A 13215-nucleotide genomic window follows, 5' to 3' on the forward strand; every position below is an offset into this window, starting at 1 on the left:
CACAGAGGTCCCTTCCAACCCCTGCTGTTCTGTGATTCTGTGAACAGTAGAGACTGTGAAAGCCTTTTTGGTGAGCACAGTGTCATCACTCAGATATAAATCTGGGTAGGAGTTGATGTGAATTTATTCCAAATATCGTTAGTGAGAGTCCAAAAATTATATCTGGTTCTTATAAAAATTGTAAGATAGCTGACAAAGGCACATTGGAAGCGTTGGTCACATTTAGCTGTTATGGTTCCTGGATGTTACTACTTTTTATTTACATTTACAGTGGGATTTGGTAAATATGTTTTCCTGTGCAATTTCTCTTGTTAGGCCAGTGAATCATGTAGTGTGGATGAACTGCAGCATCAGCTCTTGGAATGGCAGGAGAATGTGCCAGAGTCAGAGGAGTCCCGTGATCAAGTCAGAGAAGAGAAATCTGCTATGGTCTTGACAATGGCTCAGACTGAGGAGGAGAGAGAAGGTGAATGGTTTTATTTACGATACAGTTACTGTATTTGTAGATGTACTTATATGTGTGTGTCTGCTGTACTTCAGACTGAATTGGTAGCACACCACCGCGACTCATTTCTGTAGTCGTAAGATTTGTAGTTAGTGAAATTGCTTAAATTTGCAATTTCTCCTTTTTCCTATTTGCTTGAATCTGTTTTTCATACATTCATCTTGTTTTGTATCATTGTTATGAGTAGACATGCTGTTCTGTTTGCAATCTGAGTTGCTGCTCTGTAAGACTGCTTGAATTTACTTTGGAAGCTTGTTGTCTGCATATGAAAGATCAATGATAAAAAGTTCATCAGGAAAAATGAGAGCTGCCTGCCTAGAACAACCGGTGAAGGTGTGGGGAAACAATAATGTTGGTCTGAATTTGATGACTGAAGAGGGCACTTTAGGAAAATGTACCTGAGACAGTTTGTCTTTTAAACAGAATCACTGCGAAACCTTTCTTAGCATATCTAGTAATCTGTTGGTAAGTGCTGCTTATACAAGTCAGCTGAGTAACATTAACTGGCAATGGTTTGGAGCTGGTTAAGACTATTAAATGACTTAGAGAAGACAAGATTTCAAGTAACCTCAGATTTTGTAGTTTCCTAAATTATTAACGAAACGAAATTATTAAAGAAAGCAAAGCAGCTTCTGTTCAAACTTAGAAAAGTCTGGTGAAGTTTCAGATAGCTTGTACTGCTTATTTCCATGCAATCTAGTATTAGATGCAATCTAGTACTGTAATTTTTGTCCTGTTAGTGAACCATGTGGGGATTAATGGCAAATTTTCGTGTGCACAACCTACCTCCATAATTAATCGAGTTAGTTAATTTGAGCCTTCTCTTTTTAATCTGCGATTGAATTATTTTGCATTTACATGATTAATTTGGAAGTTCAGTACATAAGCATAGAAATGTTTTGAGGATCACGTCGCTTCTTTTTGAGCGATTTGCACATGTAATGCTTTGGAATTGAAAGAGAATAGTATTCCCTTCATTAAAACTACCGATGACCTCATCTGTGGTAACTACAGGTCCACATGCAATATTAATAACAGTTGTAAAATTTCATCTGCGTCAGGCCATGTTTAATTTTGCGTTTTTTCCCCTTGGGATCAGCATGACCTTTCTGTTTCTTTTTTCCTGCCGTTACACCTGATGAGCACTCAGCGTCCCTTCCCCCTCCACTCCTACCCTACACTGCGATCTGGTCAGCCAGTGAGAACAGAGTTTCCCATCAGTTTTGTGCATGCAGGTTCCTGCAGCAGTGGCAACTTGTACTGTTGCTGATTTCTTCCCATGTTGCTGCTTTTGAGGAAATTGCCAACAGTACCTTGGAAGATTTGCCATTGGTGGTACGTGGGTTTGAGCAATACATGTAACAAATGCTGGTTTTAGCTTGATTTTTTTTCTGCTTTGCAGGTACCAGTTTCTTCCTTTATATTAACTGGATCATCTTTCTTCGTTTTCCTTGGTAGTAACAGCTGACTCCATATTTATGTAGTAACTTTACCTAGAGAAAAATTTCTTGGCTTGCTGCAGGTGGTTGTGACTAAGTAAGAATCAAATTAATTTAAATGTTCTTAGTAGTACTTGAAATTCAGTAGTAGTTTTTTTAAGAAAAAATCAAGTATCTTCTATCCCATAAATTGCAGAACGTTGCATGCATTAGTACCAGCTACCAATATTTCAAGCAGTATATAAACCCCATTAAGCATTCCATCGTAGTTTATGGCAATTGGCCCTACATGGCCGTTGTCTCTTCTGGCTTGAATGTGTGGGGAGCTGCAAAAGTGTAGAGGATGATGGTTTTGATCACATTTAGAGTCTGGGGCTGGTTTCCTTTGCAAACCACTGGAGATTGTGATATATACTGTGTACAATGACGCAAGGAAATACAGAAACGTCGTTAGTTAATTGAAATGCAGTGTGTATCTGAAGAAAAGCGCTCTGGGAAGTTTTTCAGTTTTTATATTAGACATAATTGCAAATGAAAAGCTCCCTAAGCTGCTCTAAAACATCAGAAAATGTATTTACTTACTAATTGTTGGTAAAGCAATGTGGAATTTAACTGAAAGTGTTTTAACACTTGCCTGAGTTTTCTAAATCATTCTAAAGCTCTGATTTCTATACTTTCATTTTTCATGTGACAGTGGCAATTTTCTTTAATTTTTGTGTCTTTGAAGAGGTTTGTGTAATGATTAAAAAAAAAAAAATCCCTGTAGAATCTATACTTGAAAAGAAACAAAGGTGTGTAAAATGAATGCAGATAATGTGACAGTGCCAAAAGCCAAAATGTAATTAAAACCAGAAGCAGAATCCAATTTAGCAGTCCTCATTTTAAGAGGGACATTAATTTTTTTCTTTGACTTTTTTCCTCTAGTCTTCTGTGACAACATGTGAAGTATGTAATTTTGAAATATCACAGGAAGAACTTAAGTCTAGTAGGTGTTACAGAATTGTGTGTTGATGAAATTCGTGGTAGAAATAATCCTTGGACAGCTGGGATGAAAGCTGAGTATTTCCAGCAGGGCTGAATCTCCTAATAGTTTCTGGTGTTTAGCTCACAGATGCATCGACATAAGTTCCCTGAATTTTGCATGCTGTGAGAACAACTGTGGAGTGATGTGGTTAAATTGAAAGCTAAATTTGTAACTATCTAATTAATCTAATTTTCAGTTAAAGTATGGAGCCACCTTTACTGTCATGTCTTTTCGCTGGCTGTTCTGTTCTGTCTGCTTTGCATGAACCGTCTATTTCCTAATCTGTTACCCCAAACATGTTTTGTCCTATCACAAAACAGATGGGAATGTACTTTAAATGAAAAATAATTTCTAACAATGAACAGGATGCCTACCTAAGCTTTCGTATTCTGAGTTTTCTCAGTGTGTTTATTTACAAGTGATTCTTATATTTGTCTTAAGAAGAATGGTATTATTAATTTATGATAAGATGGTTTGATGCCGGTTTGCAGTGTAACAGATGCTTGTGACTTCCTCAAATGATCTGGCTTTGTAGCTCATACTAAAATTAAAGCTGAAAGGGACGTATGTCATTTCCGTAAAAATGAACGTGATTTTTCAGATTGTGAAAACCACAGCTGTCTCAGCTGATTGATTCCTTTGTCGTACAAATCAGGTATATTTCAACCTGGTAAATTGAAATGAGATCTAGTTTGGCATTTGAATTGTTTGGCTTTTTTTTTTAGTATCAGCATAACCTCACCCTTTCCAGTCTCCTGTATAAAGTCTTCATTTAGAGCTGATGAAGAAGTAAAGTTAGACTTCAGTTTGCTGCTTCTTAGTGAGATATGCAGACTTTATTCTTAGGTTCTACGTAGTAATGTTGGAGGGAAATCACAAGGTGAACGCAATGGATTGCTTCTTTAATCTTGTCCCTGTCAGTCATTCATAGGGACTTCAGCCTGTCCCTGGTCTCTCTTCATGTAGTAGTGTCTGATATAAATGTGATTGCTTTCCTGTGGCACAAAACTGATTGAGGATGACTGGTTCTTTCCTGGCTGCTCTGATCCAGCCATAGTCTCAGGGCAACAGGAGCTGGAGGAGGAACTGACCACAGTTCAAGGAATGGGCAGGCTCCAGCAAGCAAGAAGAAAAAGCAATCAGACCAGCAGCAAGCTTCAGGTGGGTTAAAAGAGATAAGAATTTATTTTTACCTGTATGTTAATAAAAATAGGGTTTTTTCTTAAATACATGAAGGGCTTAAGAACTTACATTGGTTGTATAACTGTAAACTTTGGTAAATTTAATGATCAGTTGTGTAGCCAGAAGATGAGAAATTCCAATGGCATCACACCTCTCTGTTCCTTGAGTAGTGAGTCTACTTAATTTTGCATTGAAAAATCACGAGCTTCACCCTGGAGTAACTCACATGCTTGAAGCTATGTGCGTTCTTCATGTGTTAAGGCCATTTTTTTGGTTTAGATACAATCTTGATAAATCTCTCTGTTGGTGGAGCTTTACTTTTATTAGTAAGTGGTGTCAGTTCATTCAGGTTTACTTCTAGGTAGTTGGTGCTGTAAGACACACAAAAAAATGATGATCTTTTGTAAGAATTAGGATGTCATTGTCACATGAACATACCACTGGAAGAATAATCTTAAGTTTAGTTAACTCCAATACTGTAGCCTGAAATTCAGAGGACCCTATTAACTGTAGAAATCAGGGGACCAATGAAGGTATCCAAACATAGGGGTGTCTTAAAAGTCCTGGCTGACACCGCACAAAACCTGTGGGAGACTTGGCTTTTCTGGAAATAATAGCTAGAAGCTGGGCAGGTTACTCTAGAGTCCACAGCGCTCCCGTATGCTGACATTTAGGCACCTCAATCCCTTGCTGAGCTTTGGGACTTAGAATTGAAACTATGCTTTTAATAACAGGATATGTATTTTACCCTTGCTTCTTTTCTTCTTTAAATTGAACTTCATTCTCATTTTTTATGCGTAGGAAGAATACAACTTTGATGGAAAACAAAGCTTTCAAGAATTGCACGTCACCTTGGATAGCACTGATTCAGCTGAAGGAGAAAATATGGGAGGTTGGTGGCCAGAGTACACTTCACCTAATGCAGGTGTGATAGCGACTAGACAGTTTATTAAAGCATGCACAGCATCTGTATTTTGTGTCTATTTTTGTTTTCAAATTCAACTAACAACCCACTTGTGGTGTATTCTAATCTCTGTTGCATTTTTTTGGCTTGCATTTTCTTCCTTTTCATTTCAAAGCATGTGCGTGCTGGATGAGCTGCCTAGTTTTGGTTCAGAAGCAGAACGTAAATACGTCTACACACTGGAGTTCATTGAGCCTTGGTGCCCATGAAATATCCTGTGGGGCAAGGCCATGTGTTTTTTCAGTTACGAGTCTTGTTCCTGTGACTGTGTTTCGAATCTGTAACTGTCATGTTACAAAACAGAATTGCTGTACAAGTAAAGGCTGCAAATACATCTTACTGTTGCAATGGAATAGACTCACTTGCAAATTTTGATACAGACCGGTTTACTTTGTTTATTAACAAGTGCTTAAGATCTGATCCTGCAAGTACATACATAGCTTATGATGAAAGTATCATGAGCCACAGTATTGTTTAGAATATTTCTGCCAGATTCTCCGAGTTCTTGAGCTGTGCAACTTTATTTTGGTTTTTCAGCAGCTAAGGGAACTTTTGCCATCTAATTTTTGGAAAAGCAGGGTCTCGGCATTTCCACTGGAAATGGTTGAGGTCTGATTGTTCCCGACACTGGGGAGAATCGTGAATAAAACCATTTCTAGACTTGAGGAATGTTAGCAGGCCTTTCTTGAAATCATTTTTCTTCTTTGACAGAAGTAGGTTTACGGAGTGTGGTTGAAGAGTTGGAAATGGAAAGAAACCAACTGCAGGAACAAATTCTTCTTCTAGAAGAGCGTTGTCAGGATCTGGAAGACAGAGTGCAGCTTCAAGGTAGAATGGAGACTCTTCAGGTGAGCTTTTTGGTTTGTGTAAAACCTCATGACAGAAGAGAATCCTTTTATTCTCTGTTGATATTCTTAGAGTCGTAGCCTCCAGTAAGACAAAAATGCCCCTTTGCAGCTAGCAAAAATATCTAAAGGCATTATGCTTCATAATTGTGTTGGCAGAGGGTGTACGCATGCTAGATTATGCTCTGAAGTTGAAACCTGTTGCTTCTGTTCGGCTCAGGGAGAAACTTGTTTGGAAGTCAGCTTTGTTATTTGTTTTAGAAACCTAGTAAAAGGCAACAGGATTTTCATTATTCTTTGTTAGGGGGGCTTTGTCAGAAGGTCCTGAAACAGATTTTGTTACTACTGGCATAAGTGTCCCTCTTCTTACATCCCTCAAGTTTCTTTTCTATAACTGTGTGTGTATTATCATTTTTCTGTGCGTATATACACACACAGTTATAGAAAAGAAACTGTGCAAATATATAAAAGTTAAGTAATAACTTTATTTATATATATACAATCTAAACACCAGATATTAATTTGATATATATTGATATTGTAAAAGTATTCAATGGAGGCACCAAAAGGAAGAGTGAAGTAAACATTTATCAGGAAGGTTATTTTTTAGTATTTCCTGATTGACGAGTTACTATGATAATTTGTAAACCTTACTTTCACTAAATGATGCAACTGATCTCTTACTCAAACTGCTTCAGGTTCAGTGCATTACTCATAGTTCTTTGTCTGTTAAGTTGCACATATATAAAAAAGAATTAATGATTTTAAGATGAAAGACAACCTGATATGTTAATTATTATTTGAGAATCTTGTAACAAAGCCTTTCAATACAGGTAACGTTTGGTGTAGATGAAGAAGGGCAGCTATTGAGGGCGGTACAGGTGTGTTCTGCCTCCTCCAAAATGCTAGCTTGTTTTCATCAGAGCTGACAAGTTTGCCACGTTTGTCCTGTTTGCTGTGGAGTCTGGATACATGTTCAGCTTTTGGTTTTTGGTTGCTGTTGCCAGATTTTTTTTTTGTGCTTTTGTTTTTGAATTGGTGCAGTGTATCTGGCTAGAGTAGGAGATGTGCAGTGTGTTTTAAACAAACAAACAAACAAACAAAACACAAAACAAAATAAAAAAAAACAACAAACCAGAAACCTGTGTGAATGAAGCTTGCTTCCTTTTTCTTTTCTCCACAATCCCCCATATGTGGGTTTTTGCATTCCTTCAACCTTAAAAAACAGGCAAGAATAAATTGCAAGTTTGGTACTGTCTTCAAACCAATGAGGGCAGTATTTTTTCAAAGCAGTAGCTTCCCCTCTTAAGAGAAGTAAGCTGCCTTAACACAGTGTGAGTGTGTGTGTTGCTTTGGGCGTACAGCAGTGCTCCTTCAGTTCATACTGTCATAGCCTTGCTGAAGGAGGTATTTCTGCAAGGTGAGTTACATCGATTTGAACTAACATCACATCTGAGCTTTTGGTATTAGTGTTGTGTTCTGCACTGATAATCTGCTGATGTGCTAGAATAATGGTCTCTGTTAGCGTGTAGGATGTAAATCTCCTGAAGAGTCCGATTTTCGTGACTCCAGTTATCTTGTGCTGTTCTGGGTGTTGGTATGTGATAATCCGCTTCACTCTTATTTTGTTGCAGAATGAAAATGAGCGTTTGCAAACTCAGCTTGCCCAGTTACACAACCAACAAACGCGAGATGCGGAAAAGCATCAGATTCTGATCTCTGGCTTGAATGAACAGCTTAAAGGGTAAGATGAAGGTTCTTTACAACTCTGTGTAGCATTAGCTTTCTTTGTTTGAAGCTTGAACGTCTGATGAGAAGTATGATCTCTTAAAACACTTGAAAAGCGTTAGCTGATCCTGCTTCAGGTTGCAGTAATCTTATTTTTGTACTTGCAAGTGTAAATGGAAAGTGTGAAACTAATTATTCTTTTAGGAACCTAGTTTGGGGCTGATAAGTCTAGAAAGCTTAAAGCGAGCTTTGTGTTCAAAATATCTAAATATGTATTTCCTTCTTAGATTAAGTGACAGAAATAGCTTTCTTGAAACTTCCCTTGGACAAAAAGAAGAAAAGCTGTTGAACATGACAGAAAAACTAGAACAAATTGAAACTTTGAGGCAACTGCTTCAAGAAAAGGATCTTCTGAACAAAGAGCTTGGTGAAAAGTTTGTGCATACTGAGCAAAAAGTAAGTTAAAGTTCTTGTTAAATAATATTTATTAGGACTGGTGAGCATTAGTCGTAAGTTCCTATTTGTGTCGCAGCAGCAATATTGCTGTTTTCTGTATCTGAAGGGTTTTGCTCTTTCTTTACAGTTTTATTTGCTTCATGTAGTTCCTTGAAGTTGGGTTTAAGGATTTCTTAGACACATCACAGAGCTTTGCATGAAAGTAGTTATGTTTTATTGGGTTGCTAAGTTATCTTTGTTTATTAATTGCAAAACATAGACTCCAGTGTTACGTAAATTTAATATTATAACTGTAACATCACAATTTGACTACAATTCTATACGTTTATATCACATTGACTTTTATTTTGAATACTAAGCTGAATGAAGCCTTAAAGAAATGCAATGTTTATGAAGTGGAGAACACTGAACAGAAAACAGTCATCAGTGACCTAACAGAAAAAGTTGCTACGCTGAAGGAAAAGGTAACTAACTCATTAAAATAAAGTAAGAGAAGAAATTTGATGTTCTTTTAACATGGCCCATTGAAATGTCAGCAAAATAACAGCATTAGCTGCTACAAATTTCATACTCTAAACTTTCTGTGTGCTAAAACAGTCCACAGAATAAGGTGGTTATCTTGTGGCTATAGGTTTGGGTACAGATTGATTACCTTAGATACCTGTTCTACGTGTGGAGTGTAACTTCCATTCTCCCTCTGACGTATGTTTGAATTATTCTGGTAACATTATTTTCTTGATGTTTAGACTGTGAAACAAGAGGACGTGGTAGAGTCGATGCAGCTGGATCTGGACCAGACAAACGAAGAGCTTGACAAATTGAATACAAGCCATCTAGAGGAAAGATCTCAACTTATTCAAGATCTCCAGAAACGCAAAAGAGAAATCGATAATCTTAAAGAAGCACTGGCAGAAAAAGACAGGGAGGTGTCTGTCCTGTCTCGCAATATGACAGAATATTCTGCACAGGTTATCGTCCTGAAGCGTCAAGTGCAATGCAAAGAGGAAGAAATACAAAGGATGGAAGAGGCTTTATCAAAGGCTGAAAGGGAAACTCGTTTACTGAAAGAAGTACAAACAGCTGATACCAGAGATGCCAGCCTGAAGATATCTGTCCTTTCTGAGCAAAGTAATACAATGAGACTGGAGGTAGAAAGAGTGAGAGTTGAGAATGAAGCCAAAACCAAAGAAAATGAGGAATTAATAAGACAAAGCAGTGAGACCAGCAGGACAATTAAGGAGCTGCGTTCTGAACTCAAAGCCAACAACGTCGCATACCATAACACACTTGCAGAGTGTGAGTCACAAATTACTTTGCTGAAAGAACAAATTAGTAAATCATCTGAAAAGCTACAAGAAACTAAGGATAAACAAAGAAAAGTAACTGAATATTTGAAATCTCAGCTGGAGGAGAACAATGCTCTAAAGGAAAAATGGGACAATTTGCTTAAAGAGAAAGAGACTAAAGCACAAACACTTGAAAATGAGTTAAAATCAATGAAAGATTCATACAACAAACTAGTTTTGGAAAATGCTGAAAAAGATGAAGAGTTGGCTGAGTTATCTAGGAAGCATGTAGAGCATCAGGAAACAATTACCAAAGAATTACAGGAGAAGCAAGAGTTCATTATTTCATTAGAGCAGAAGCTTGGGGTTTTGGAGCAGCAAAATGAAGAGACAAAACTTAAATTAACTGGAGATCTGAAAGCCAGAGAGACATGTTGCAAAGAACTTAATAACCAATTAAGTGAAATACATCAACAAATGAAGAGGATGGAAATAGAGACACGAGAGAAGGCTTCAGCTAATAAGCAATTGCAGGCAGATCTTGAAGGGAAAGATGAAAAATTGGCGGAGCAAATAAAAGCAAATGAATATCTGAGAAAAAGTATAGATATGTTGGAAAAAGAGAAGGAAGAGCTAATTAGTGAAAATGAGAATCTGTCCAAACTCTTGGATGTAAAAGAGTGTGAATTGTTAAAGAAAATCCAGGCTGTGGCAGAAATAGAGAAGAAGTTGTCTGTCAGCACTGCTGAGTACGAAAAAGCTCTTTCAATACTCAATTGTGATAAAAACACTCTGGCAAAAGAGATTGAACAACTTTCAGTACTTGCTGAGCAAAAAGAAAATTCAGTTGCAGAACAGCTGCAGGAGAAGACAAAGGAATGTAGTGTGCTGGCTGGACAGTTGTTTGAAAGCAAGGAACAGACACAACAGTTGCATGAACAAATGCAATCACTTCTCATTCAGCTGGAGGATGCTAGAGACAAAGAAACAAAGAAAGAAGAAATGTTAAATGAGAAGTTGTCTCAATGCAGTAGCCTAATCCAAGAGCTCAGCCATAGCAAGGAAAAGAATTTACTGCTGCAGGAACAAGTTCAAAGCATAACTTCGGATTTTGAAGCTGTGAACAGGTCTCTAGAAGAGAAGATCCTTCAATATGATTCATTACATAAGGCAATGGAGGAGACTAAGTTTTGTATTGTAGGGTTGCAGGATGAAATTAAAAATCTTCAAGATGAAAAAACAAAGTTATCTCAGCTGGTAGAGGAAAGAGACCTAACTGTAAAAAGTCAGGGTTCAGAACTTGACAAGTTTCATAGGCAAGTTTCTGAAAAAATGGAAGAAAGTAGAGTGTTAAATAATCAGCTAGAGCTATTAAGCAAAGAAGTGGATGTGCTGAAGTGTGAAAAGGAGGACTTTTCAAGCTTATTGAGCGAGAAGTCACGTGAATGTGAATTTCTTCAGTCACAGTTGGTCCAGCAACAGGCTGAAATTATTTCAGCAAGACAAGCAGCACATACAGCAGCTCTAGAAAATGACAAATTGAAAGCAGACATTGAAACAGTTAATGTTATGGTCACGAAAAAGTCAGACGAAGTAGCTGCTTTAACTTCACACTTGTCCCAACAGAGTCATAATATTTTAGCTCTGAAGGACCAAATAGATGGCCTCTTGATTGAAAAAGAAAACTTAAAAATTGTCTTTGAAGAAAAAGAAAGTCTCCTTTCTGAAAAGGAGTCTTTGATTCAGCAAATGAGAGAAAGTAAAATGGCGGGAGAAGGGCAATACATGCAAATTATTTCAGATCTGCAAAACCAAATACAAGCCCTAGGCTTTGAAACCAGCCAGCTTAGACATGCAATGCAGGAAAAAGAAAATGAATTGAAGAGGCAAGGCCATGAATTAAAGTTATTAAAAGGTAAATCTGAAGAGTCTGATGTACTTAGGGTTCAACTGTCTGAGAATATGGAGGTTATTTCTGACCTTCAATGTCAGCTTAGAAATGTGACAGAAAGATCATCTCAGTTGACTGATTCAATTATACAGAAGGACGAATCTTTAAAACAGAAGTTAGATGAATACATCAGTTTAAAAGCACAGCTGTCTGAGGTACAGGAGTCTTCCGTTTTGCAGCAAAGACAGTTGGAGCTTTTAGCCTCTGAAGCAGACCAATTAAAAGTACTTGTTTCAGAAAAAGAATTAACCATCAACAATATTTCATTATCTAGTGACCGTTTAAAGACACAACTTCAAGAGAAGGAGAAAGAATGTGAGGTCTTAAAGAAACAGGTGGTAGAGCTGGAAGAAATGAAAGTGAATTTACAAAAAGAAACACAACAGCAGAAGAATGTAATAATTGAGATGGACCAGTCTTTATCAGAAAAGGAGTCATCTCTTATGGAAAATAAAAGTCTCCTCAAAACTCTGAAGGAGAAAGCAAGGAAAGATGAAGAGAAGACAAATCTCGTTTCTCAGCTCGAAAGTCAGGTCCACGAACTAACGCAAGAACTACAGAAATCTGAAGAACTAGTCCGTGAGAGGGAGAATGCCTTTTTATCTCTTCAGGAGAAAATTGAAGCACAGTATGAACCAAGAACGGAGTTGAATGCAGCTCTTGGGAAAACAGAAGAAGTTATTGCTGGACTGCTTAATTCTTTAAAGGAGAAAGATACCAGTATACAGTTGGCAGATAGCAACGTTAATGTTCTTTCTAGTGAGATTGAGGCTCTCAGAGAAACATTAGAAAAAAGTGGTACAGCCATGAAAAACCTTACTAAGGAATTTCAGGAAAAGAACGAGAAGCTTGATATTAATCAGAAGAAAATTGATTCTTTGACAATTGAACTCGAGTCTGTTAAAAACGAACACCAAAAATCACTAGACCAATCTATTTTGCTAATACAATGTATTCTTAGCGATTGCACTTGATTTCTTTTGTAGTGCAAATAATTTCTGTAACCCAGGAGTTATACCTACTGAAATTCTAACTGGAAACATTGTGCTTAGGAACATTAAGTTTACACTTTACCCCCCCAGTAGTGCTTTTTTCCCCCTGAGTTCTATGGACTACACTTGTGTAATCGATGGCCTTGCTGGACTTGTCGAATGCAAGACAAAAGACAAACGGACTGAGGTTGTCAAGAGCCGAAGAGCTAACAAAGGAAGTAAATAACTGGTGCTTATCTTATCAGACAAAAGTAAGGGGGGATGATAGCCCATCACTGTAAACTCAGTGATCTGTCGGGCGCCGCGGAGGCTGCGCAGCCAGAGATTGCTCCAGAGATTGCTTTGGACAAAGCACAGATGGCCCCCGAATGCACATACCAAGATGCCCGCTCCGAAGGCCTGTCACACTGCTGAGTCCTGCTTCTGACGACACGACATTCCATGCCAAGAGCCAATCGATACACAATAATTGACTTAGTCCCACCTCGCAAAAAGATTTCCAAACATATAAAAATTGGCACTTGTAAACTCTCTTTGGGAGGAGGAGCCAAGCGAGAACTTCACCTGACGGACGGGTCGACAGGCCTGAATCTCTCTTCCCCTCCCAAGAAGGGACGCCTTTTTGGTAAGAGTCGCACCTCTGACTTTGTCAGACGTATCCCCGGGAACACATTGTTAACTAAAGCGCTAAACTATTACTTTGAGCTCAACTTTTGTAGACAGTGAATTTATCAACGGCAATTCCGAATCTGTGATAACTGTCGCTTGAATAAATTACCTATTGTTTCAACTTTGCGAAACTGTTTCAGTGAAAGTCCTTGGAAGGGCTCTGGCAGGCTAGTT

General features: G+C 37.9%; 1 protein-coding gene across 1 annotated transcript in view; it reads left to right on the forward strand.

The window, feature by feature from the left end:
* Positions 1 to 13215, forward strand: part of LOC142362033 (uncharacterized) — a 40398-nt gene that overhangs the window by 12163 nt on the left and 15020 nt on the right. The window contains 9 exon segments of the mRNA XM_075427115.1: positions 316 to 466; positions 3975 to 4129; positions 4952 to 5075; positions 5832 to 5962; positions 6793 to 6840; positions 7594 to 7703; positions 7975 to 8143; positions 8503 to 8607; positions 8890 to 12150. Of these exon segments, the coding sequence (XP_075283230.1) occupies positions 316 to 466; positions 3975 to 4129; positions 4952 to 5075; positions 5832 to 5962; positions 6793 to 6840; positions 7594 to 7703; positions 7975 to 8143; positions 8503 to 8607; positions 8890 to 12150 (4254 nt within the window).

This window comes from Opisthocomus hoazin, chromosome 7 (genome assembly GCF_030867145.1).
Source record: "Opisthocomus hoazin isolate bOpiHoa1 chromosome 7, bOpiHoa1.hap1, whole genome shotgun sequence".
Classification (NCBI taxonomy): Eukaryota; Metazoa; Chordata; class Aves; order Opisthocomiformes; family Opisthocomidae; genus Opisthocomus; species Opisthocomus hoazin.